This window comes from Amblyomma mixtum, chromosome 1, assembly GCF_055824585.1.
Source record: "Amblyomma mixtum isolate Tamu chromosome 1, ASM5582458v1, whole genome shotgun sequence".
In the NCBI taxonomy this organism is placed as follows: domain Eukaryota; kingdom Metazoa; phylum Arthropoda; class Arachnida; order Ixodida; family Ixodidae; genus Amblyomma; species Amblyomma mixtum.
In genome coordinates this window covers 28,073,919-28,085,546 of record NC_143012.1, presented here as the reverse complement: position 1 = coordinate 28,085,546, position 11,628 = coordinate 28,073,919, and the positions used below count along the sequence as shown (strand labels likewise).

At 46.4% G+C, this 11,628-nt stretch overlaps 1 protein-coding gene across 3 annotated transcripts in view; it reads left to right on the top strand.

Annotated features, from left to right (window-relative positions):
• The window catches only part of LOC149365853 (small glutamine-rich tetratricopeptide repeat-containing protein beta-like), an 11,764-nt gene extending 136 nt beyond the window's left edge, over positions 1–11,628 (top strand). The window contains exons 1-11 of one of the 3 annotated variants that reach the window (XM_089546805.1): positions 7–164; positions 1,504–1,612; positions 2,603–2,721; positions 4,135–4,210; positions 4,336–4,435; positions 5,940–6,044; positions 6,123–6,255; positions 7,808–7,909; positions 8,422–8,459; positions 10,065–10,133; positions 11,300–11,628. In XM_089546805.1, coding sequence (XP_089402931.1) covers positions 1,513–1,612; positions 2,603–2,721; positions 4,135–4,210; positions 4,336–4,435; positions 5,940–6,044; positions 6,123–6,255; positions 7,808–7,909; positions 8,422–8,459; positions 10,065–10,133; positions 11,300–11,426 — 969 coding nt within the window. In that variant the 5' untranslated portion in view covers positions 7–164; positions 1,504–1,512 and the 3' untranslated portion in view covers positions 11,427–11,628. Of the gene's footprint in view, positions 1–6; positions 165–1,503; positions 1,613–2,602; positions 2,722–4,134; positions 4,211–4,335; positions 4,436–5,939; positions 6,045–6,122; positions 6,256–7,807; positions 7,910–8,421; positions 8,460–10,064; positions 10,134–11,299 lie in introns of those variants that run through there. The other 2 variants (XM_089546800.1, XM_089546812.1) reach the window with 2 other exon arrangements.

Genomic DNA, 11,628 nt, shown 5'->3' with positions numbered 1-11,628 from the left:
AGTTTAGTGTCTGATCTTGGCTTTTGTAGCCGATTTTGTCGGTGCGCGTAGCGTTCATCGGGATATTTCTGAGACTGTCCATGCAGTAGAGGCGGCTAAAATGCGCTTTTAGGGATCTCGTACTGTCTTCGCTCAGTCGTCTCGGGGGGGTACACCATCTCGGGGTGCGAGAATCATTCTATCTTGCCGCTCTATTCCCCTTTACTCGCTGGTTCTTGTTTCGCGATCGTAAGCTTCAGCGTAGGGGTTGATCTTGTTAAGAATGTTGTACGTGTACTACACATTCCCGAAACGCAAGGGTCGTTGCGCTACGGTCGAGTTACATGAATGACGCTTGTTTACGTTCTTCACTACCTCAGAACGCTGCGTTCCCAGTTTTGTTACGTGATTTTTGCCACCTGCTGTCAATATGTTTTACTAACGCGACCGATTAGTGCTTCTGAGGCCATCTCGCCGCTTCGCGTCCACCTGAACCCTCGCTTTTGAGGTCGACTGACACTAGCTAGGGTACCTACCTACTCCATCGTATTAACACGTGTCCCAAAGTGATTGGAACTGACGCTGCATCAGATAAGAAAAACAAAATAAAAAAGCAGATGGGGACAGCTGCTTTTACTAGTGACAGTAATGTGCAGCCTGATGAGATTTTTTTCGACCCGTTCCCAAAGCGATGCCGGTACGGCGGTAGTAAACAGTTCGTCCTTATCCGCATTTTACCGAAAGAGCTTCATTCGTTGCATTAGTTAGTTGCTTGTTGCCGTTCTCCTTGCTTCTTGGTGTCCAGTTACTGCGACGTATCTGCCGATTTGTAATCCAGTAATAGTACGCGAACTGGCATCTACGCTTGAACCTGTCGCCCCGTCATTTTACAAACTGTACTCGTTACAACACTGTGACATACTGATACCAAAGATGAACGATTGGAACCGTGAAAAATGCGTCGAATGTAAGCCAGTGATGCGAGGCAGGTTATGAGTGACGTCATTTTGTTTTTTCTGAAGCATGAAAATTTTGGGCCTCATTACCGCCTCCCTCGTTTCACATTATCGTCGAAGTCGCGTTAGAAACTCTTACGAAATACTGCTGTCCGTACGCAGCTGGCTTGAGCTCTGCATCTGCGAAACCCTGAGCGAAGTGGCCAATTTCTGTCTATTACTTTGTCAACTAACCAAATATTAACAAGCCAGCTTGGCCGAGGTTTCCAGACCACCTGTTGGATGCAGTGTAGCGTGCCGAGTAGCAGCAGTCTTTTATCATGAGGCACATGAAGGCAGACAGCCGTGTTCATTGCCAGTGAGTACGGTTGCAGTAAAGTGCACATGCTGCATACGCTTTCTCGGCCATACTGGTTGACAGCCATTTACGGCACGCCGAAGCCTGTGCACGCTTATTTTCATTCACCGGAGAGACCGAGGGCGCTTGTCTTTATAACCATCCTCTCTTGCTGTCTACATCGTGTTGAGTACTGGATGAAAGCAATTCAAGCTCTTTTTTTTTTTCCAGGGATTGGGTATGTCGCACGTGAAGAGGCTGGTGCTGTCCATAGTGCAGTTCCTTCGTCAGCAACTCCAGACAGCCGACTTGAGCGCGGATGCCAAGGAAAGCGTGGAAGGTGCGTTTTATGCCTGAAATCTGAGTGCAGCTCTCCCCATTTATCACGGCAATGTCGACCAGACGGTCATCCAGCACCCCACCAAGGACCGCAGTGGAAAAACTGATGAAATTACGAGCATGCGCACAGAGCACTTCCCAGTTGCAGAGTCATCCGCTCGGCTGCTCTGCTGACTTGACACAGCCCCTGCTGCTGACAAAAAATAGGAGAGCAGTATGTTATGAGGAAATAGCAGTCTCTTTGGTACTTAATGCACTTCTAACATTTTTTTTTCTTCAGTAAACACATCCGTCTCAAGTGTTGACGCTGTTTTTTAACAGCAGCGAAGTTTTCTTCCACATACTGCAAATAACATTGTTATTGGGAGAGAGGGGAGGCATGCAGTCGAGATAGGCAAAAATGTGGCAGTTGTACAGTGGTGAAACACTGGTTGGAGATGATGCATTTCATTAGGCTTAATCGGACACTGAAGGCAGACTGGAATTGGCGTGTACAGATAGATTACTGTGTTCTAATGACAAAGACTACATTCACCGAAAAACGGGGCTTTTTTTGAGTTAGAAAAGGCCAAAGAAACGAAGTGAAGTTGTTGCCACTACTGGTCGTTTCTTCAAGCAAACTATGGTGTGTCGAGTTATTTTTGCGCACGGATTCCTGAAGCTGGGCAACACTACTATTCACTTCAAATTAGTGATCACAGAGTCCTTTTTTTGTGTGTGTGTTTACATTGTGTTTTTGAATTGAGTGATGGGAAAATTTTAGAATTCAATTTTCCTGCCAAACAAACATTACCAGAGCTAGAAATTGTGCTTCTTTATTCCCGCTGCAACTAGCTGAGACTTGAGACTTCTAGCGTGTCCTCGCAGTATGTGTTCATTAACAAATATTTTTTAGTGGCTGCACATGAGCACATTTATGCAGAAGCAGCTGCTGTTGCATAGGGGGCTTATAGTTATGTGATGCAAACGCATTGAGAGCTTGTCTTTGCAGTTGCAGTACAATGTTTAGAGACTGCCTATGGAGTCAGCCTTGAGGACCTTACGAATGAGAGCCTCGTCGTGTCCAGGCCACTGTTGGAAATCTTTGGTGACGCACTTCCTCAAGAACATGTAAGAACCGACTTTCCTTCCTTTTTTTTTTTCTCCAACAGTGTAGGACAGTAAATTATCCAGTTTAGGTGTACGTAAGCCCAATCTACCCAGCACATGCTGTTGATGTTAACTTCACATCAATACGGAGTGTGTCTGACGTCACTCCTATTTTATATTTTATATTTCTACCCTGCCGCGGTGGCTCAGTGGTTACGGCGCTCGGCTGCTGACCCGAAAGACGCGGGTTCGATTCCGGCCGCGGCGGCTGAATTTCGACGAAGGCGAAATTCTAGAGGCCCGTGCACTGTGCGATGTCAGTGCACGTTAAAGAACCCCAGGTGGTCGAAATTTCCGGAGCCCTTCACTACGGCGTCCCTCATAGCCTGAGTTGCTTCGGGACGTTAAACCCCAATAAACCAACCAAACCTATTTTACATGTCTAATATCATGAAAATGAATCAGTCAGTTTTGGTGAACTGCATTGATTCGAATTGCACCAGTGAGGATTGTGTAGAGTCCAAGAATTAGACATTGCGTTTGCCACTGTTTTTGGCACCTGTTTTGGAATGTTCCCAACATTCGCTATAATGTGGCCTCCAAAATGAGACCTATGTCTGTGCAGCACGGATTGTGGGCTGGCATATGCCATTTTTTGTGACCAACCTGCTGGGCTGAGCTACTCCGAACTGTTTAAAAACATTTCTAGAATCACTTGCACATTTCTTCCTGGCCTGAAAAGCTATGTCTGATTGCAGACGCCATCGTCTGTACACCATAGTCCACTGCTCATCCCATATGCTCATGTCCATATGCTTTGAGGGGCAATTCCTTGCAGTCTTTTGATATACTGAAATGTCAGGCTAATCCTCAGTCACTGTCTCTACATTTTACCATGGGCTGCCGTACTTCATCAACACAAAATGACAGCAAGTGGAATACATTTGTGTGCTGCAATTATGGGATATTCAAAATTCCGCAAGTGCGCTTTCCCACATAACTATGCTGCCCCAGACAAGATGGCCGACTTCGCTATAAATGAACTACGTGGTCTACAGGACAGGCGCTAAAGGTGTGGATAGAATGTGAGAAACGTATTTTGGAAGAATCAAACAAAAAACCAGTCTTTCTTGCTTTGTTTCAGCTGGAAACGCATGGTCAGCCATCTTGTTGGGGGCAACATTGTTATGCGGGAAAGCGCACTTGCGGAATTTTGAATATCCCCTATTGTGGGATCCTGCTTTCTGCCCCATTGTTATTACTGCACGGACTTCAGTAGCCTGTTGACTAATTTTCAGATTTTGTAGTCAGCGATAAGTTACTTCAAGAAGCCAATTATTTTTAGTGCTACAGATATATCTACCGTGCTTTGTTGTTAATATTAATGCAAGGAATGCTAGTTTGCAATATACTGCCCTGCACTTTGTTCCACAGGTACAGACTAGCCATGAAAATGTACCTGAACCAACTGAAGCACAGAAAGCTGAAGCTGAGAAGTACAAGCAGGAAGGTGGGTGCGCATTGGCAGTCACTCACGTTGCTGTGGGAAGTCGGACGCTTTGTTTTCATTCGCTCGTTCTGTGACACTCGAGGGGAGTGGCCACAGCTAAAAGTGCACTGGCAACTTCATTGCAGGCAACAACATGATGAAGCTCGAAATGTACACAGCTGCTCTGGAGTGCTATACAAAAGCCATTAGCTTGGACGGACGCAATGCTGTCTACTACTGCAACAGGTGGGTGTTAAGAGTGCCAAAATTTGATTTTGCAGTTTGCACGCGTGTCCAAAAGCATCCCCCTTATTACCATCAACGCTGTGCACTTGTAGAGTTATTGTGTTTTAACCCTTTGAGGGTCGAATTATTTTGAAGAAAACTTTCCCAGGTGGTCAAATTACTTTATTGCGGATCTTGAATCTACAAAATGTATATAATCGAGAATAAATAGTAAAAAAAAAATTAGGAACAGTACTTTGGTGACAGCATCACTCACAACTGGAAAATGTTCAATAGAATAGAATAGCAACGGTGATAAGCAAGCTAAGAGCAGCACCAATAAAGATAGAAATCAACTTTCGCCGCCTCTGCAAAACAGTGCCCACAAAGAGAAAACACGTTTCGCGCGACTCCGTTGCGATCCCGCGGCGGAATTGAAACCGCGTAGGCGCGTTGCCACAGAGGGCGAGAATACCCCGCGAGCAACGGTGATAAGCAAGCTAAGAGCAGCGCCAATAAAGATAGAAATCAACTTCGGCAGCCCCTGCAAGATAGTGCTGACAAAAAGAAAACTCAAATTTCGCGCGACTCCGTTGCGATCACGCAACGAAACCAAAACTACAAAAGGGGTGTTGCCGCAGTCTGTGCCGCCGTGCTAAAGCTAGACATAAGTTCTGCTTATCTCCGTAAGAAGGCAGCACAGAATTCAAACACTTCTTGTAAGTCGTAAGAGGTGGCAGCACCCCCCAGTGAGCACGCATTGTTCTTTTGGCGCAAAATTTCAAACGGAAGATCGAAACCGTACCCGTACGGCAAAGACCTTGCGGGACAGAAAACCGCCGCCGCACATATACGGCAAAAACCTTCAAAGGGTTAATAATGAAATTCCTAGCTATGGCGCTCCATAGATCTCAAAGAGTGTACTTAATGCAGTGCAAGCATAGTCGTGTTAAACCACTAAGAAATAGAAAGCCAACATGTTGGGACAGTTGTACTGCACAAGAGCTGGCAATGGGAGTATAGACGTTTTCTTCTATCGCTTTGTCATCCTGGCAAAGTAGCGCCATCTTCCTAACTAGCTCATCCAAAGTTTACGGTATCAACAAAGCTGAGTTTTCTTGGACTTAGTCGAGAGGAGTGTTTTCACATGCATTGTAATGAGCATCCCATGACACTTTTGAAGAATGAAGCTCAGGGCTACAAGTGTTTGGAATTTTGCTTCGAGGCCATTGAGATGAAGTGTGGTGTGCTTCGATTTTTTTTTTTCCCCCACATGAGACGCTACTTAGCTGAAGTAATTGCATCGTGCAGTCCAAAGCTTCACCATTCCAAACTCCACAGATGCATTTGATAAGGGTCTGACTAGAAGGTGTTCAAGCTTTTCGCTGACAGAGACTGCTACACAGCCGGCAGACTCCGCAAAAGAAAATGTGCATAAAATATGCTAAAAGTATGCTGCTCTTTCGTGACATAAACTAATTTGTGACCACTTGTTGACAGGGTACGGATGTTGTGATTGTTACAGAGCTGCAGCCCACAGCAAGCTGGATAACCACCTGGACGCCATCGAGGACTGTAAGCGGGCACTGGAGATTGACCCCAAGTATAGCAAAGCATATGGCCGAATAGGGTGAGCGTAGCCAGTTTCTATAACGCTATAGCCATCTCTCCTCTTCCTGCATGCTGAAATGTCTCTGTGCCTCCACAGTCTAGCCTATGCAAGTCTAAACCAGCACCAGAAGGCCAAGGAGTGCTACCAGAAGGCCGTGGAGCTGGATCCCGAGAACCAGAGCTACGTCAACAATTTGCGGGTCGCCGAGGAAAAGCTCCGCGACATGGCGGTGAGTTGTGCACAACGTCCGCTTGTTTGGACTTGCCAGGGTCCGAGGACTTCGGGTTCATTCACCACCTGCTCAGATTTCATTGAGGTATAAATAAAAAAAGTTGCAAGTGTATTTGATGTGTGAAAAATAAGTTAAATAAGGGCTGGCCAACCTTTGCAGCTGCTACACTTGAGAAACACATGAATGGTTATATGCAAGACCCTTGAGGTCCCAAGAAAATAAATTACACAAAACGGCACTGTGCCTACCGGCATTTGCTAGGAGCCTTGACCCATGTGCTCAACACGTGAAATTGAACAAAGCTTCAGCTTTTGTCCAGCTCTTTTTTTTCCTATTCAGATACGTGTGGAATGCATACATGCTTTAGTAGCCTGTTGTTGCCCGACCTTGAGTGATCTGGGGACATTTGAAAGAACCTAGTGAGTGATTGAAGTCGAGTCTTGATTTATGCTCCCGCATTTTGAAGGAACTGCTCAAAATATCAAAACTATCTCTATAACCCTCTAACTCTGCACTGAAAATAGACATCAAAATGTTGTAATCTGCACATGTAAGATTGTACAGACGTAATTTGATGCCTTCAGTTGCAGTGTGCACGTTGGTTTCACAAGGTTTGCCACAGTCGTTTACATAAAAGAGAGCAACCCAGAGTTACATTTAAGGTGCCAGTTTTATCAACTCAAACATACTCGACACAAAGAGCATTGATACTGCAGCGATCCTTGTGCCTGCATTGCAGTTAAGAGGTGCAAAGTTCAGAACTAGGCTTAGAGAGAATTTCTTTGTCAGCAGCCTTGCTGTGTGAATGTAAGCACGCTCCCATCATTTGCCCCCTGTTCCAGTGGCTGCCAAGCCAGTTGAGCAGAAATGGATTTTTATTTTTACGTTGAAAGAGCTAAGAGGATGAAATTTGTTTGATATGGGAACAGTGCTAGAGAAGGAAAAAAAAAAAGCAATGCCCTACGGTTCTTTCTTAGTCCTGTCACCAGCACTCATTTTGTTCATTCTTTCACTCTGCCACTCTCCTTTCATGCTTATTGCACACTGCATAGCACCTAACAATTCGCCGTATGTCTTAGTTCACCTGTTTGTTCTCTGCAGTAGGCATAGTGGGAGTTCCTAATGTGACGTGTCGCTGCACTCTGTGCTAAGCCTCACATATGGCAGGGCAAGGGCCAGTCGGAGCACATCAGCGCTTCCACAGCTGAGTGAATTCATAGGCTTCAGATCATTTCATTATGATTACAGCAGTCTTGGCATCCTGTGGTTGGTTAATAACAGTGGCAGCAGAGAGTTTTGCACCACATTACCTCACATCGTGGCTGAATACATCATACTGTTGCTAACTCAGGCAGTGGTCATACCTGTTTTGCAGTAGAGGATGCGAGGAGAAGGCAGTTTTAGCAGGGAGTAGCAGCAGGTCATGTGGGCGGATGCATTTGGGAAGTTTGCAGGGATAAAGCGGCCGCAGCTGACACAGGACAGGGTCTGTTGGAAGTAGTTAGGATGATGATGATGACGATAATGATTGCATTTCTCACGCTTGTAGAGCTCGGGCAACGGAGACATGCGTAGGCCCTCTGGTGGCGGCGGTGGCGGTGGCGGCCTAGACTTTGGAAGTTTGCTGAACAACCCCACCCTCATGAACATGGTAAGCACTTAGGGAAACAAGGGGGGTAGAATGTGGTACCACAGGCACCTCTTGTTTGCATGGCTTTCTTTCTGGTTGCCTGCATATGTTTGTGCCATCGGGAAGTTTCTCCTTTTGAACATTTCTTGTTCTACGCTTTGGGCTTCAAACATTGCACAGATGTCTCCATTGGGGGGGGGGGGGGGGGGGGTTCAAATTTTATGGTAGCACCCATCCCTGTTTTCAAGATAGCAGAGAACAGACAAAATATATGCACCCCGCTTGCCTCCTTTCTGCACATGCCTATGGCTTCCAAGACCTGCCTCCCCCCCTCTATTCTCAACTAATCTTTCCCTGAACTTAAGCGTGTGCTTTCTTTTTTCACCCAAAATTCATAAATTTGTATATACTTTTCTACATACCTGCAGTTGCTGACCTGTTAGGTGGGCTCAGGAATGTACGGAGTGAAATATGCCACACGGGGTGCTATAAAACATCTTCACGTTTGTTTGTTTTTTTTGTCTCCCTCCCAGGCCGCCACGCTAATGCAAGACCCCAGCATGCAAAACATGTAAGTCTCCTTTGTTTGAAACATTGTTTGAAATCCAGCAACCATTTCATGAATGACGGGGGCAGCTATAAGTTGCTTTTACTCAGTAAGCTGCAGGTAAACATAAGTACGTTTGACGTCCCAAAGCTACACTTGGGCTGCGAGGGACGCCATAGTGCAGGGCTCAGGATAAGTTTAGGCCGCCTGGAAATCTTTAATGTGCACTGACACTGCATAACACATGAACGTCTTTTTGCATTACGCCTCCAGCGAATGCTGCCACCACAGCCAGGATTTGATCCTGCAACCTTGGGATCAGCAGCAAAATGCCAAAGCTGCCAAGCCGCACTAAAGTTGTACTCTAATGCCTGGTTCCATGTCTTGCTGAAAGTGTGAAGTGCCTTTAACAAAATGCAAGCTCGGAACGCAATGAGCACTCTGCCTCTGGACCAGCAAGTAACACTCTGCTATGTAAGCTGTGTAAGCTTGACATTAGTGCAGATAATTTAAGGTCACATTTTGAACGAGAGAAATGATGCAACATTGTGTTAGGCAAAGCCAACAAAGAAATGCTACCTGCAGTACGTACCTAGTGCACATATGAAGCACTGGTTTGTCAATGTCTCATTTTTGAAATGGTCAGTAGAGTGAGGTTTTGTTGACTTCCTCTGTGTGCCAACCCAGAGGTTCCTATCCAAAGGCAGAGGAAGGTAATATAATACAAAGTTATTTAGGGAGTCGCTGGAATCCACGGCAAGGGCTGCTAACTACTTACCAGAAAGCATCGGCATTTGTAATAATTATGAGTGATCAAATTTGAGACAGCAGATCTTGAGAAAAACTCACGGGATGGTTATTAGCATTAGCTGCGGTATGTGATGCTCTAAGCTAGCGATCACTGCTGGTGCTCCACTCAAAACGTGCGGTGCCATTATTGACGTACCTATCATGGCATGCTGCCAAGGTCAGTGTTGTGGATGGTGTGGTGCCGACGTCGCAAAACTGAGAAACGAGCTAAGAGCGCACGCTTTAAAATCAAAGACTGTGTAGTGGCCTATTAGTAGACGGAGTGGATTCCAAGAGAAGGCAAACGTAGCAGGGGACGGCAGAAAGTTAGGTGGGCGGGTGAGATTAAGAAGTTTGCGGGGATACAGTGGCAGCAACTAGCAAAGGACAGGGTTAGTTGGAGAGACATGGGAGAGGCCTTTGCCCTGCAGTGGGTGTAGTCAAGCTGATGATGATGATGAGTTTCATCCACTGAGAACGCCAAACTGCCTGCCCGTGCGGTGCTTATGCCCATCGGTTAACAGGTTGCACTGCAGGATTTTAAACTCTGTGCCTCCCGCACTCCGGGCAGATGCCTCCATTGCTGTAGCAGTAGAGCATTAAGTGTTTTGACTGAACCGAATGGTTGCGAGAGTTAGTAGTGCGTAACTGCTTAGAGGGATATACTAGAAGCGAGACAGCTCATGCCAATGCTGCCGCTGTGCAACGATACTGGGCCCTCAATGAACGAACAGCGGCATGTCATGGAGAGGAAGCATTTCTTGCGTTAAGCGAGCCCTCGGCTGCGAGACAGGCTGGCAGTTTTAATTGTTTGTCATTCTGATCTCTCGTCTTGAACAGCATGAGCGGACTCATGTCTGGAGGGCTGAGCCAAAATACGGGCGGCGGACTGGACGCACTCCTCCAAGCGTAAGTGTTGCTACGCCAGCATTCCTGTAGCCACGCAGGCGTGTGACGAGAGTCCCTCCCTGCTTCACAGATAGCTGCATGCTTAAAAGTCGGGTAGAGTGTGCTCAGTTGTTTGCTTCGCTTTGGCTAAAATTAAGTTAAAACTGCCAGTCGGTCATGAATCAATTGATACAGCAGTTATAGTTGACAGTTGCGTGCAGGGTCAAGCTGCTTGTCTAGAATCGTAGTTATCTACTGCCATTCTGCTATCTCCTCACGACACAAATTTACTGCCTTTCAGTCGGGTTTGTAAAAGTTGTAAATTGCAGGGTTTAAAGGTGCACTGAAGAGGATTCTGAACTTGTCTTTTTGCCGCGGGAACTCGATCTACACGTTCCTAGCATTCTTAGAAACTGCGACTTATTGCCCTGCGTGGCCGATTTCTCTAATTAAATCCAATTAACGTCCAGCTCCCGCCTTTATTTTTTTAATTCTTCCCCGTACGGTGGGTGGAGTCAACCAACGCGTGAAGTGCCTTTCAACCAGCTCTGTGGAAGCTTTGCTTTCGCTTTATTTTCTTTTTTAGGTTTCCATGAATAAATAGTTTCATTCGCAGATAATATAACCGCAAAATAAGCCTGCAGAAATAAAAATGTGCGCGGACTATTTGCTACTACGGACTACTACGTATTACTCCGCCAATGGCAGAGCGGCAAGCCGCCACGGGACTGGATGAAAGGCACTCCACGCGTTGGTCGACTCCGCCCATCGTACGGGGCAGAATTTAAAAAGAAAGGCGGGATCCGGACGTTAATTCGATTTAATTAGGGAAATCGGCCACACAGTCGAAGTTTCTAAGAAAGCTCGGAACGTGTAGATCGAGTTCCCGCGGCAAAAAGACAAGTTCAGATTCCTCTTCAGTGCACCTTTAACGTCCAACACAGGGGCTACGAGGGGCGCTGTTGTGAAGGGGCTTGGGATCAACTTTAGACCACTTAGGGTTGTGCGCAGCACACGCATGGTTTTGAATGGTGCCTCTGTCGAAACGTGGCCACCGAGCTACTGCGGCGGGTCGCTGTGCTTGTGTCTCCTTGAAATGTCTTCTCATGGTTTGATTTCTTTTCATTCTATTGCTTTGATATTGCCTAATAATTCTGTTAACATTTCTCTGCGCATACAACATGCAGGGGCCAGCAGCTGGCATCCCAGATGCAGGCTGCCAATCCCGAGCTTGTCGAGCAGCTGCGGCGCCAGATGAACAACCCAAACGACCGCAACTCCTCCAACCAGGATGGCACGGAGAGGAACAATTGAAGCCCTGGTGCTTTGTTTGAACTAACTCTCTCCTTCAGGGATCACTCGAAACCCTCCTCCTCTCTTCGTCCCTGTCCCGTAGTCTCTACAAATGGATTGAGAAACAACTCAAATGGTGGTGTGAAATGTAGCCCTGGCGTAACGGAGCGTGTGCAGTGCCTGGCGACTGCTGAGAATAATAAAGTTCATCCAATGTACGAGA